At 33.9% G+C, this 13,415-nt stretch overlaps 1 protein-coding gene across 15 annotated transcripts in view; it reads left to right on the forward strand.

Annotated features, from left to right (window-relative positions):
* Positions 1 to 13,415, forward strand: part of C2CD5 (C2 calcium dependent domain containing 5) — a 96,163-nt gene that overhangs the window by 33,737 nt on the left and 49,011 nt on the right. For 8 of the 15 annotated variants that reach the window (XM_012785481.2, XM_012785483.2, XM_076007594.1 and 5 more), the window contains one exon: positions 5,474 to 5,582. In XM_012785481.2, the coding sequence (XP_012640935.1) occupies positions 5,474 to 5,582 (109 nt within the window). Of the gene's footprint in view, positions 1 to 5,473; positions 5,583 to 8,767; positions 8,834 to 13,415 lie in introns of all 15 variants that reach the window. The other 7 variants (XM_012785486.3, XM_076007595.1, XM_076007588.1 and 4 more) reach the window with 1 other exon arrangement.

Below are 13,415 nucleotides of genomic sequence, written 5' to 3' on the forward strand. Positions count from 1 at the left end.
TTTAGGGGGGGGAAGGTGAAGCATGGTAAATACCTGTAAAAGGGTACATTTTATAAAACATAGGTATTTGTCTTCTAGAGGTTGGCTCTTAAGAATACTTTTCAGATCCTCTTATTACAAATAATACCAATTTAATTTTTCTAGACTTCCTTTCCTTATGTTGAAAGTGTCTGCATGTGCACTGTTTGCCTTTCAGACAAGGCTGGAAAGAGCAGAGCTGAAATAAGCAGAGTGATCAGACCTTAACTGTGCATAGTTCTTTGCTTTATACTCCATCAAGCAGCAGTCAGTTCCTTTTCAGTTACTCTCACACCTTGTAGGCATACCAACAGACGTCACCAAAAGGCCTGCCTAAACATTCAGATAATCCATTTCAACCAAATACAGCAAAAGACTGAAAACATCGAAGAGAGTCAGAGTGAATGTGTGTGTCCAGAATGCTCTTATCTCTTCCCTGCTCCCATTTTTATGTTCTCTACAGAGCACTTCACACTAGGAATATGATTCCTTATAATCTAATTACCATTCCAGAAATTACATCAGCAGAAAAACTTGGGTTCCTTTGAAAATTGATATAGTAGGATTTTTTTTTTTTTTTTTTTTTGAGACAGAGTCTCCCTTTGTTGTCCAGGCTAGAGTGAGTGCCGTGGCGTTAGCCTAGCTCACAGCAACCTCAAACTCCTGGGCTCGAGCGATCCTTCTGCCTCAGCCTCCCGAGTAGCTGGGACTACAGGCATGTGCCACCATGCCCGGCTAATTTTTTATATATATATCAGTTGGCCAATTAATTTCTTTCTATTTATAGTAGAGACGGGGTCTTGCTCTTGCTCAGGCTGGTTTTGAACTCCTGACCTTGAGCAATCCGCCCGTCTCGGCCTCCCAAGAGCTAGGATTACAGGCGTGAGCCACCGCGCCCGGCCAATATAGTAGGATTTTGCTTGTATGTTGTACCTGTGACTTTTACTGTCTGTACTAAGAATCTTTAAAAACATCTGACTTTAAGGGAAAAAATATTAATGAAAATCATTTTGAATTTAGTTTGGATAAAATTTATGTTTTCAGATATGTTTTTAAACATTCTTAAAATTTTAGACACGTTAACACGTTGCACATGCATTACTAGATAACCTTCATGGAATTAACAGCAAAGGTGTGGAGAACTATAGTTTTCATTTACAACTTCATAAATCCTGGAGGGCAGTTATATCTACATTAGCTACTTGAGTTTAGGAGACTCTTTCTCTACCTTGTGTACATACCAAATAGCAAAAGCGTTATTATCTTTAGCTTTCCTGTTCACCCGTGGCTGCCATTAGCATGGCTTTTGTTTTAAGAAAAATTTGTATGGAATTATGAAGAATTCTCCCAATATGTGTTCCAGTATGTCTTAATTCTGCCAACTTGAACTACTTATATCTTTATATATATATATATATCTTTTTAATATTCATTTTTATCCCTTACTAACCCACCCTTAATAAATTGTATGGCTTTTTTTAAAGACAAACTTTATTTGCTCAGCCTCTTTTATTTAATGGATTATTCAAGTAGCGGTTCTCAAAAATAAAAGTGTTATTCTTTCTCTCACGAGACCATTAAGAAAAGAAGTTGATAAGATCTTGCAAAAGGTGCCATATTTTTGCGAAATGAGAGAAATGAAAGTTTTATTTAGATTTAGGTTCCACCTATGCATTATTTGACACAGCATAGATAGATTTGTTTTTTAGTAAGTTTCTTATTTTACTTGTAAGAAAAATGGAAGTTACTTTTTAGTTTCTGGGTTATATATTTTTCTTCAGTAAAGAAACCTAGTTAATTTAGCTTAACCTGGTATTTCCGAATTATATGGCATGGAACCTTCCTTTTAAAGTAGCTATTAGTGAGGAACACACTTTGGGAAACATTCATACAAAAAGCAAAATCTTTTGATGAATTATAATCTTTTTAGAAGGTGGGGGGGTAAAATTGTATGATAAATCATAATAGGAATCTGGCATCAGTTCTACAGTAACTACAGTGTTTACTTTGGTCTTTTTGGAATAATAAAATTAATTAAAAAATAAATGTCTTCTAAGAAAAATCCTATTTAAATCTGTTTTTTAAAAGAATACTCCCATTGTGTTCTGATGATTTTTCAGTTAGCCTGTCTTTGAGCACACAATATTACATATTTTTATGCTGCATGCACTTGGCTTATATCAAAGCATCAACATAGAAAGTCCATCTAGGTACTATGTATTTGCTGGAGAAAATTTCTTCTTGCAGTTTCTGAAATTCACATCTAGGTATTGAAAGCAGGTGTATGTGGACTGATCTTAGGGAAGCTTCCTTTTCAGTGGAAGAAAATCTGTCAATTCTTCAGGTATAATAAAAAGATTATTGATAAAAATCAAGTTCTTAGAATGACAAGCAAACCATATAAGGTTTGTTGCTCAGAAAGAGGCTAAAATTAAAAGGCCCTCTTGACCTCCATGTTTCATATAAAAAATGGAGATAATAGTACATCCCTCTCATGTATGGGAAAGGTTACAAAACATAGATTTAGAATACTTTCCATAGGATCTGGTACATGTTAAGTACTCAAAAGTATTTGCTGGTGATGGTGATGTAGATGTTAGGTACTTAACAGTCTCTTATGGATTAGAAAATTATCTGGAACTGGAGTTTTGTTTAAATACAGTGACATTTTTATTTATTATAGGTTAAATTTTATGTTTCAAAGTGAATTGGTGTGCTGATTAGTAAACTAGGGACATGTAAGACAGTTTAACACATTGACTGCCACACTAGAGAAAAAAAATTTTTTTTCCCTGGGGCCACTGTGTTTTGTTATAAAAATAGGATCATTTTGTTTCCGAATTTAATGAAAAATTTGTTATTTTTTATTTTCTGTGCATGAGTTATATGCAACTTCAGAAAATGCTAGAATCAATTTTTATTCTACACGCCAATTGAGTTGTATGTAACTCATGACATATTTATCGAATTTGTTTCAGAAAATTGAGTCTTCATATGCTTTATGAGGCCCTGGACTCAAAACTAGCATTCCTTAAATGCAACTCACATGGCAGTTAATGTATTAAGTTGGCAGAGTGCACCTTCACTTCTGGTTTGCCCTATGTTTTTCTGCTCTGAGGAGCTCTAGTATGATGTTTTCCCTCTTGTTTCTTTATCTAGTGTTCCAGAATTTGGGGAGAAGATTAAAGAATCCTGAATAGAGAAACCATTTAGTTTCATTTTTTTCATACTTATTTAAAATTTTATGGGCAGATTTTGGGGGGAGTGGATAGACAGAGTATCACTGTCTTCCCGGTTAGAGTGCAGTAGTACCATAGCTCACTGCAACCACAAACTCCTGGGCTCAAGCAATCCTCCTGCCTCAGCCTCCTGAGTAGCTGGGACTGTAGGCTCATGCCACCACACCAGGCTAATTTTTCTATTTTTAGTAGAGACGGAGTCTCATTCTTGCTCAAGCTTGTCTGGAACTCTTGAGCAATTCTCCTGCCTCTGTCTCCCAGAGTGCCCAGGCGTGAGGCGTTGCACCTGGCCCCAGATATTTTCTTTATGTGAATTTACCTAATTTATTTCTTAGTTCTAGAAGGAAGTACTATTTTCCATTTAGCTTGCACAAATTTTATTTTTAGCGTCTCTTGTATAGATATTTAAAAGATTTAAGTATAAAGATTAAATGTAAAATGCTTTTTTATTCTATGGGACTGTCATATACCTCAGATATTTTGAGGAAATTTTAAAATTTAAGTGTTCCTGACATTGAAGAAAAATCATAAAGACCTAACTTACATTATGAATAACATAAGCTCACCTATACATTTCTTATTTAAAACTTAACATTTAAAAAGTTCACGTAGAAATAAGGATGCATTTTTACTAAACATTTTATAAAACATTTAAGTGAGATTTTCTCCTTTTGTCCTCGTCTCCTTTCCCTCTGTCTGCTGGGCCAAACCCAACCACTTCCATAGACTGGTTTGGTATTCTTTTCTTACTTAGCCTAAATTTTTTTCTTGCTCTTTTTAATTTAAAAATTACTTCTGAACTCAAACTGAATCTATTTCTAAATATTTGTGTGTCTGTAGATATACATACACACACATTTTTTTTTTAATACTCAATCTTTATAGATTACTGAAGTTTGCGGGACTGTTTGCTTTTGTACTAAATGATTCGAAGTTGCTATGCTTTGTGAATTAAGCTTTTGTGAGTTTGCATTCTCCATGCTTTAAGCAGTCAGTCAGTAATCTTGTTGCTTTTAATGTGCCTGCTTCTAGTAGTATTCTGTATCTTTTTCTCTCCCAGCTTTTATTTGTTGCATTCAATCTACTGCGGTCTAGAAAATAAGATATTTAATTTATGTTCTTAAAATATATGTAACTACTATATATTATAGTATGAATATGATCTTTGGAGATCTTCTGTGACTAAAATGCATGAGCTTTAGTAATTGACTCCATAACAGGTTTTATTTTGTTTTGTTGTTTGACTGTGGAGAGCCTTGTTTTGCATATTTTTCAGCTCTCAGTTATGTTTAAAATAGCTGAGGCTACTGGGGAGTGACTTCTGGTTAAGTGAGTTGCTTTAGTCTTAAAGCCAGACAGGTCAGATAGGAAGGTTCCTTTTCTTGCCTCCAGTTTGTATAATGTGGGGGGCCTCTGTATAGCCTTAGGAGCTCCCTTTTCTTCCTTTGTGCTGTCTCAATGACTTTCCTTTTTCTACTTTTTCTCTTTGTCTCTTAAGTTGTAAAGTTTTATGTCCTTGAGAGAAAAGGGGAGAATAAAACGTGGAAGAACTTGTGGAATTTTATTGCCTCCCTAGTTCTCATCTGCATACCTTTCCCCTTTCCTTAATATACATTTATGTACTTACATTTGCTCCTGCTAGAGAGTAAATAATCCTACACAGCAATTCTCTACCTGCCTCAACTTGATATTTGCCCTTATCCTCTCTCCTTTCTTTTAACCCACACTACTCATCTTTTTACTTCCCCTTCCTTGTTCCCACTTTGTTTTTAGATCTCTTGCCCCAGGCCTTTGGAGTCTTTACCAATGGCTTGTATGGGGTGTATATGTGAAGAGGTATCTGTACCACTGAGAAATAGATAAGGGGTACAAAGGGCAATCCCCTCATCTTACTGCAAATTCGTGTTAGGATAGGAGGTTGAGAGGTAGGAAGGGTGTGTTCCAAATATCTCAAATTGGAACTCTAAGAACATTTTTTCTCACTGAGAATTGATAAAAAGGGTATTTAGATTCTGTATAAAAGTGTATATGGGAAAATAGATTTGGAACTCTAAACATCTAATGAAACTTTTAATTACAAAGCATATTTAATGTATAATGGGTAGCCTTTTATTTCAAGGGATAGAATGCATTTCTTATGACAAGCTTTTTAACAAGCAAATTTCTGATATTTTTCCACATGGTCAGTTGTATTTTCCTCCCATTCTTTCTACCAGGAATTTCCATTTTTTACCTTGACGGCATTTCCTCCTGGATTTCTTGTGCATGTTGGGGGTGTTGTTAGCGCACGTTCTGTGAAGCTTTTGGATCGTATCCACAATCCTGGTATGTTCTTAAAAAATTTGTTTCATTGTTTTCTTTATTTAAATTGTGATTTTTAAAATAGATTTTTATGATTTTTTAAACTCAAACTTATTTGAAAAAAATGAAAAAGTGTAAACTGGCACATTACTATAAAATATTTGTAGTAGTCTTAATTAAAAATTATCAAATGAAGTAGAAGTATGTTTTAGTTACTTTTCTATACAAACCAAACAGATCTTGGTTTCTTTTAGGCCAAGGTATCACTTTGGGTTATCTTTAAATAACTTTGGAGTCACCTATTTTCTTTGACCCAAATTTTATAATTTGACCATTATGGCCATTAATTTAATGTTAATTCTTTTTGTTAGTAGTAGCTCCTTAGAGATATTTAATTTCCTTGTTTTGAAAAGAGGTAATCTTTTAAAATGTAATTGTAAAGCTGGGTACAGTGCTGAATGTCTATAATAATCCCAGCTATTCGGGAGGCCCAGGCAGGAGGATTGCTTGAGCCAAGGTGTTAGAGGCTGTAGTGTGCTATGATAGATAAGGCTATGTATGATAAGACCCACTGCACTCCAGCCTGGGCAACACAGTGAGACCCTGTCAAAAAAAAAAAAAAGTAACTATAAACATTGTGTAGAGTATATAAGAATTAAAAAAAAAAAACTCTCTCGTTCCTCAGTTTCTTTTATATAGCCATTTGTTCCATGAAAAGCAAACAAGTAAGAATAGTAGCTCACTTCTTTGAAACATGGGGCCATAATTCTAAAAGAGAATAGGATCAAAGACCCAGTAATATTAAGCTCTTGGATTAGAAATACTGTGTTGATTTTTTAAGTCTAAAATAAGTATGATAAATGGTAGAAACTTTCTATAAGGAATGTGCTCTTGCATCTCTTATTGACTAGATGCTAAGTTGACTTACCTTAAAATTGAAGTTGTATTAGTATTTGTATTTAGCATATGTACATACATATTTTGAAAAATGTAAATTGTCACTTCCAAGGACCTCTTTGTGAGGCTTGTATTGACAGCTATAAAAAGATGAGTAAAATGCTCTGACATTACTAGATGGAAAACATTGTAGATAGAAATTTTGAGGCTACAGAGCATTACCATTCTTTAGAAAATTTTAAACACTTAATATGTGCCCTGTGGTATAGTGTCATTTGAGTTTATTACAGAGAAGCAAAATGAAGTTCTTCTAGATCCTGAATGAGATTTCAGAAGAAACAGTGCTAGTGAGGATTATTTAAGTCTAAGGCTGAACAAATACATATCTTTTAAGCACCAGTCTTCTCTTTTTCTTCTCTGATATACCGTGTTTCCCCGAAAATAAGACCTACCCATAAAATGAGCCCTAGCAGAATTTCTAAGCAATTGCTCAATATAAGCCCTACCCCAAAAATAAGACCTAGTGATGGGCGTGGCTACGCAGCGTATCTGCACAACCCATGCATTTCCTTGTGGAGCAGTAAAGAAGATAAGCAGCCCTTCTCATCTGCCCCATGGTGACAGCTACTATCCCAGAGGTGACCAGAAAGGTGCGGGCAGCCCCACCAATAAGGTCGCCTCCCCCTGTCAGGTCCTGGCCATCCTGTGTGTGCTGCAAGCTGAGGCTTTAAGGAGAAAATTACACATCCCCTGAAAATAAGCCCTAAGGTGTCTTCTTGAGGAAAAATAAATAAAAGACTCTGTCTTATTTTCGGGGAAATACGGTATTTTTTCTCCTGTTTCTTATTTTTCTGGTCAATTTTAGATCTTTTCTTCATTGTTGTATTTGTATAATCCACAGTACTTAAAGGAAAATTCAGACTGATGCCAGTTTAATGTATTGAGATCTTGCAGACTATGCCAAGTTCTACATCTTTGTATTTAGGAACTTGAATTATTTGTAAAGTGCAAGGAAATACTGAGTTAAGATACTTGACATTAACTGTGTGACCCAAGGCTAGTTATCTCTGTTTCTGTAGACCATCAAATATTTTAATAGATGACAACCACTGATCTGATAGTTCCAAAAATTTCAGAAATATATTCAATTGTTGTTGTCTTCTGCTTACTGAAAACATTTTGATTTTATTTTGTTGCTTCCATGTACTCTGAGTAAGCTGTAGAGTCTGGGAGAACAAATGAAGTTATTTAAATAAGTAGAGAGCTATATTTAAAGTGTCACTACTTTTTTAAAAAAAAAAATGCCTTTTAGGGTTTATCATACCTGCCAGTTCATTATAGCTTGTGTAAGAAATGTAAGGATCCAGGCCCAGAGAAGAGAAAAATTTTTATTGTGTTTTATGTATTATAATTACAAGCACATCTATTTTTTCCCTTTCTCTCTCTAGAATATTTTTTCAGTTCACCTGTAAATTCTCAGTTATTAATGTATTATTTCCTAAGAGGTTATGGGCATATACACTTAAGTGCTTTTAATGATCTATGAGTTATATTTTCGTTTTGTTTTATTTTCGGATAAATATGTATCAATTATATATTCTAATGGTTCTAATACTATATTATTTTGATTTAAAATATCACATTATTTGGATTGTTTTATGTATTATTATGCACTAAAATGGAACATTTCCTTAAGAACATTTATTAACACTAGACCCCTTAAATAATTATGAAAAATTTTAATTTTTTGAAAAAATATGAATGTCAAAACAAAACTTTAGATTAGCATCTACCATAATGATGATGTATTAATTTTGTGACACTGCTGAGAGAAACATGATGGATTGAGATGCATGTGCCTAATATTAAAAATGCTGTGTTTGCATTCTCAAGTGAATTTCGCAGCTATTTTTTGACTAGTAAATGTGGGAAATTTTTATTTTATTCTCACTAGAGAAGGAAAAAAATCTTATTTTAAAACCACTGCCACGTGGTAACTCTATGGATGATTATTTTGGAGGTTTTTTTAGAACTTCTTTGGTAAATATTAGTAGGAGTATACAAGGGAAAGAATGGGATGATTTTAAAAACCAAGGTAATTAACTTAAATAATTAGATTAGTTAATGTTAGATTACTGTAGCATGCTTCTTCTTCCCTTTCTATTTCTACTTCTTATTAACTCTGCTGTCTGTGTCTTTCCAGTTCCTGTCGAGTGGTGTTATTAATTGTGTTCTTGTTCGTAGTGTTTTTTGTTTTATTCCTACTATTCTGCACCTAAAACTGATCTACTAATTTGCTGTTTTGAACTCAGCCTTTGTCGGAATTATGGGTAACACAAGATCTTACAAACTGCTAGACTGGAATAGTTTCAATTCAGGTATTTTAATGGTCATTCAGTACTACATATGCTGACAAAAATTATGGCAGCTCAGTGAAGTTTTTAGAAGCATTCTAGATTAAATAGGTTTAATGTCAATTTAGTTATACAGATACATTATGCACTATGTATGTAATAACTTTTATAATTTCCATGGAAATGCAAATATAAAAATGTGTTAATTAAAATGAATTACTCAAAACCATAGAAATATCATAAATTATCAATGACTTAGGTGATTAACTTTCAGAGTGATAATTTTAAATTATATTTACTACATTTTGGATTGTTTTTTTATATCAGGTAAATGACAAGCATTAGTTTGCAATTAAGCAAATATTAAATATAAGTATTTAATGTTTGATGAATCTTAAAGTATATTTAAACTACATATTTAGATTTGAATAGGATATATTTAGTGTTCTATAAAATACTTTAAGTGTAACTTAGCATTTTTATATAGGTCTAGAAGTGTTCCAAAATTTGGTAACTAAGCAGATTTTGGGGGGATTAACAGCTTTCCTAAGCTTTCATCCATCCCCTTCCATATGAAAATATAATTTTTCTTTTTAAATAATTTTACATATAGATGTAGTTTGTAGCTTTTAAAGAAACCAAACTAAGATAGAGAACTTTACAGCTGATGATGTGGTTTAGAGTAAAAGGCAATTAATTTTTCTTTTTGATATAAGAGTATTTTCTTAATATAAGTTTCTAAATTTTTATATTATCTATTTTTAGAATTAAATGATAGAATCATTTTGATTCAGTATCAGAAGCTGTTATTTTGCCTAAAGAAATTTTTAGTTCTTTGTGGCAGAGAGTATATCTTATGGAAAAGCAGAAGCAATAAGGGGCTCAGGGTTTTAGATAATATCCCATAATCTTTTCAATATTGTAAACTTTTTTTGTTCTTAGGAGTTCAAAGATGTAAGTTCTGATGTAAGTAATGCATGTTTGATTGTGAAGTAACTCATGTTCATTATGCAGATTTACCTACATTCAGTCTGGTAAACAATCTGATTATGTCCAACCTTTACAGATGTAGACTGATATTAATTGGTAAATCTTTAGGGAAATTACCTGTATTTCCTATCCAAGTTTTGCCAGCATGCTGTCATTGATTAGAATTAAAATTATTATTTTTAGTGTAGTATGTTACAATTGATTTTTAGTGAGAAATTAAAAAATAACTTGCTAGATTCATTTCATGAAAGAAAGAATGTAATTTTTTTTAAACACATGGACAGACTAGCACAGTGAGAAGAGGAAAAGGCTATGTAGAAAAAGGATGTTGAATTGGGCACATATGTGTAATTATAGTGATTGAGGAGGCTGAGGTGGCAGCATTGCTTGAGCCCAGGACTTTGACACCAGCCTGGGCAACATAGTGAGACCTTGTCTCTAAAAAAATGAAAAAGAATTGGCTGAGTATGGTGATGCATGCCTGGCATCCCAGCTACTTCGGGAGCTTGAGGCAGGAGGATCACTTGAGCCCTAGGAGTTTGAGGCTGCAATGAGTTATGATCCAGCCACTGCCTGGGTGAAAGAGCAAGACCCTGTCTCTTAAAAAAGAAAAGAAAAGAAAAAAAGGATGTTGAGAGCAGATTAATCATTTATAATTTAAGGAACTGAAATCTTGTTGGAGCAAAAATGTTTAGGGTGAGGTGTGTGTTGATCAGACAATAGAATAATTTTGGCAAGTGGAAAAGGCAATAGTTAAGTCTTAGAGACATAGTTAGGACATTGTCCCATGTGAGCAGAATTATAGAGTTTGGCAAAGAGAAAAACATGGTTGAGGAAGCAGTATATCTTGCCATCATTTAAAATCATGTCAGGTAGGAAGTATATGAAGAAAAAAGGTTATAAAAAGTTTATAGAAAGGTTACATAAAGATTATAAAAGGAAATAAGTTATGGAATATTAAAAGAACATAAAATATATTTTCAGTTTAATATTCTTATAGTACTATGCTTTTGATTGAGGTATTAGAATCTTTGTGGTAATAGTACATCTTCAGAAGTAAAGCTGATTGGCCAGGCGCGGTGGCACACACCTGTAATCCTAGCACTCTGGGAGGCCGGGGCAAGGGGATTGTTCAAGGTCAGGAGTTCGAGACCAGCCTGAGCAAGAGTGAGACCCATCTCTACTGAAAATAGAAAGAAATTAGCTGGACAACTAAAAAATATATATAAAAAATTAGCCGGGCATGGTGGCTTGTACCTGTAGTCCCAGCTACTTGGGAGGCTGTAGGATTGCTTGAGCCCACGAGTTTGAGGTTGCTGTGAGCTAAGCTCACGCCACGGCACTCACTCTAGCCTGGGCAACAAAGTGAGACTCTGTCTCAAAAAAAAAAAAAAAGAAGTAAAGCTGATTTATATTAGCTTAGGAAAAATATTGATAATTCTGAAGAAAAATGTGATGTATTTTATGAATACATTTAAATAATTTGTGTTCTTTGTAATTTGGGAACATTTAGCCATTACTGTCCTATATTGTAGAAAATCAAGAAGTGACCACATTAATAAGAAAAATAATTGTTGGCACCATTTAGTTAATGCTAGAGTTATTCATTCATATTGTATTTTCTGGATTTTTGGGGCACCATGTATTTATTACATGATGCATCATCATTTTAATAATAGCCTTCCAAGAGTAAGGAGAAACACTACCATATTAAAATATACTTAATAATTATTTGACATTCTTATTTCAGAAACATTAAGGTGTGGAAAGATAGAAAAAAATGTTATATCACACAGTAACATTTTATAAAGTATAATATGTCATGCAGGCATATGCTATACAATTTATTTTGTGCCAATTTGCTAGATACTAGGGTGCAAAAATTGCTAGTCCCTGTGCCTTCATGAAGCTCATATTTTTAGAGGATAGAAAAACATTAAATGATTTACTATGTGGTGTGACATAAGATATTAAAGAGGAAGGCATAATTAACTCTGTGTAAGGGAAGTTTACAGAGGTGGTAATTCGTGAGCTCAGATTTGAAGGATGTATAGGAGAATCTTTATAGCTTTATATTTCAGTGCATTTGGACCCATGTTAATGCATACTTTTGAGTGTGGTTTTGAAACTTCCAGCATTTGCAAAATGATATTCTAGGGCAGGGGTCCTCAAACTTTTTAAACAGGGGGCCAGTTCACTGTCCCTCAGACTGTTGGAGAGTGCACACTGGGGGTCTGCTAAGCAGGACAGGCAGTAGCGGAAAAACACCGGGGTGGGGGGGGTGGGGGGGTTGCGGATAAATGTGCTAGGCGGCCCTTATGTGGCCCGCAGGCCGTAGTTTGAGGATGCCTATTCTAGGGGATACTAGGAGTAGTAGCCAGTACTCATTTGATGATGTTTACGTAGTTACTTCAGATTTACTAAGTTGTTTGCTACTAAGTACAAAATGTCTTGGTTAGTTTAGTTTCTTTTTTTCTCTGTCTCCTTTTTTGCTACTTTGCTATCTTAGTTTGTCCTTAACTACAGTTATAGAAAATATTTTTATAGAGCAGGAAGAAGGGAACACAATATCTTAACATTTATTTTAAAAATATTGCCTTATCTTATGTCTCCAGTAAGAGACATTGAGAAAAGCAAGGTGAATCTTGTTGCTAGGAAGAAGATGCAGTATTTACAGATCTTGGGTGTGACATTTCAGGAACAGGAGTGCATAGGAATAACCCCCATGGTCACATTTGCATTAGATTAGTAGATGATAGGATGGAGAATGGATTTGAAGGCAACAAGATTAGAGAGACAGGGAGACCAGTTAGTAGACTGCAGTAGTCCTGGCCAGATAAGTGACCTAGGGTTTGATAGTGATAGAAAGCTAACATTTATCAAGCACTTACTATATATTCTTCTAAGTATGTTAAAATAGGTTATTTAATCCTCAAAACAGATCTCTGAAATAGTCACTAATTCTATTTTGTAGGTAAGACAAATAAAACAGCAATTTTCTCAAGATGAATAGTTAGAAAGTGGCTGAGCCACAATTTGAACCTGAGTACTTTAGCTTTAAACCCTGTATTATATAAATAAATGAAATATTTGGAATATAAAATCAGCAAGACTTAGTAACTAGTGGAATATGGCTGATAACGCAGGCTCTGGTCAGCTTTTAGCTGAGAGAGAGAAAAATTCTCCTGCATCCCTACAAGTCTTAAAATTTCAGTTCATTATTGTGTCCTATCCTTTGGAAACTCAAGTTTATTTGAAAGTTGAATTGTAAAAAATATTTAAAGAATAAATTTTAATAGTCCTAGCTCATTATTTTTAAACACATATATCGTTTTATTTTTTTACCCTGAGTTACCACTAAAAGTGTTTCTGAATAGCTCATACATAAAATTTTTTAATCAATGATGGTCATGTGTTGTTGAAGAAAATATGTTATTCCTTCTCTGTAGAGGATGCATGTCAGCTTAGATTTGTTTTATGACGTGATGAGAGGAAATGTAGTTATATATTGGTTGGAAATAGCTTCCAAACTTAAACAGTATTTTTTTTTTTTTTTGAGACAGAGTCTCACTCTGTTGCCCAGGCTAGAGTGTCGTGGTATCAGCCTAGTTCACAG

This window comes from Microcebus murinus, chromosome 10, assembly GCF_040939455.1.
Source record: "Microcebus murinus isolate Inina chromosome 10, M.murinus_Inina_mat1.0, whole genome shotgun sequence".
NCBI lineage: Eukaryota > Metazoa > Chordata > Mammalia > Primates > Cheirogaleidae > Microcebus > Microcebus murinus.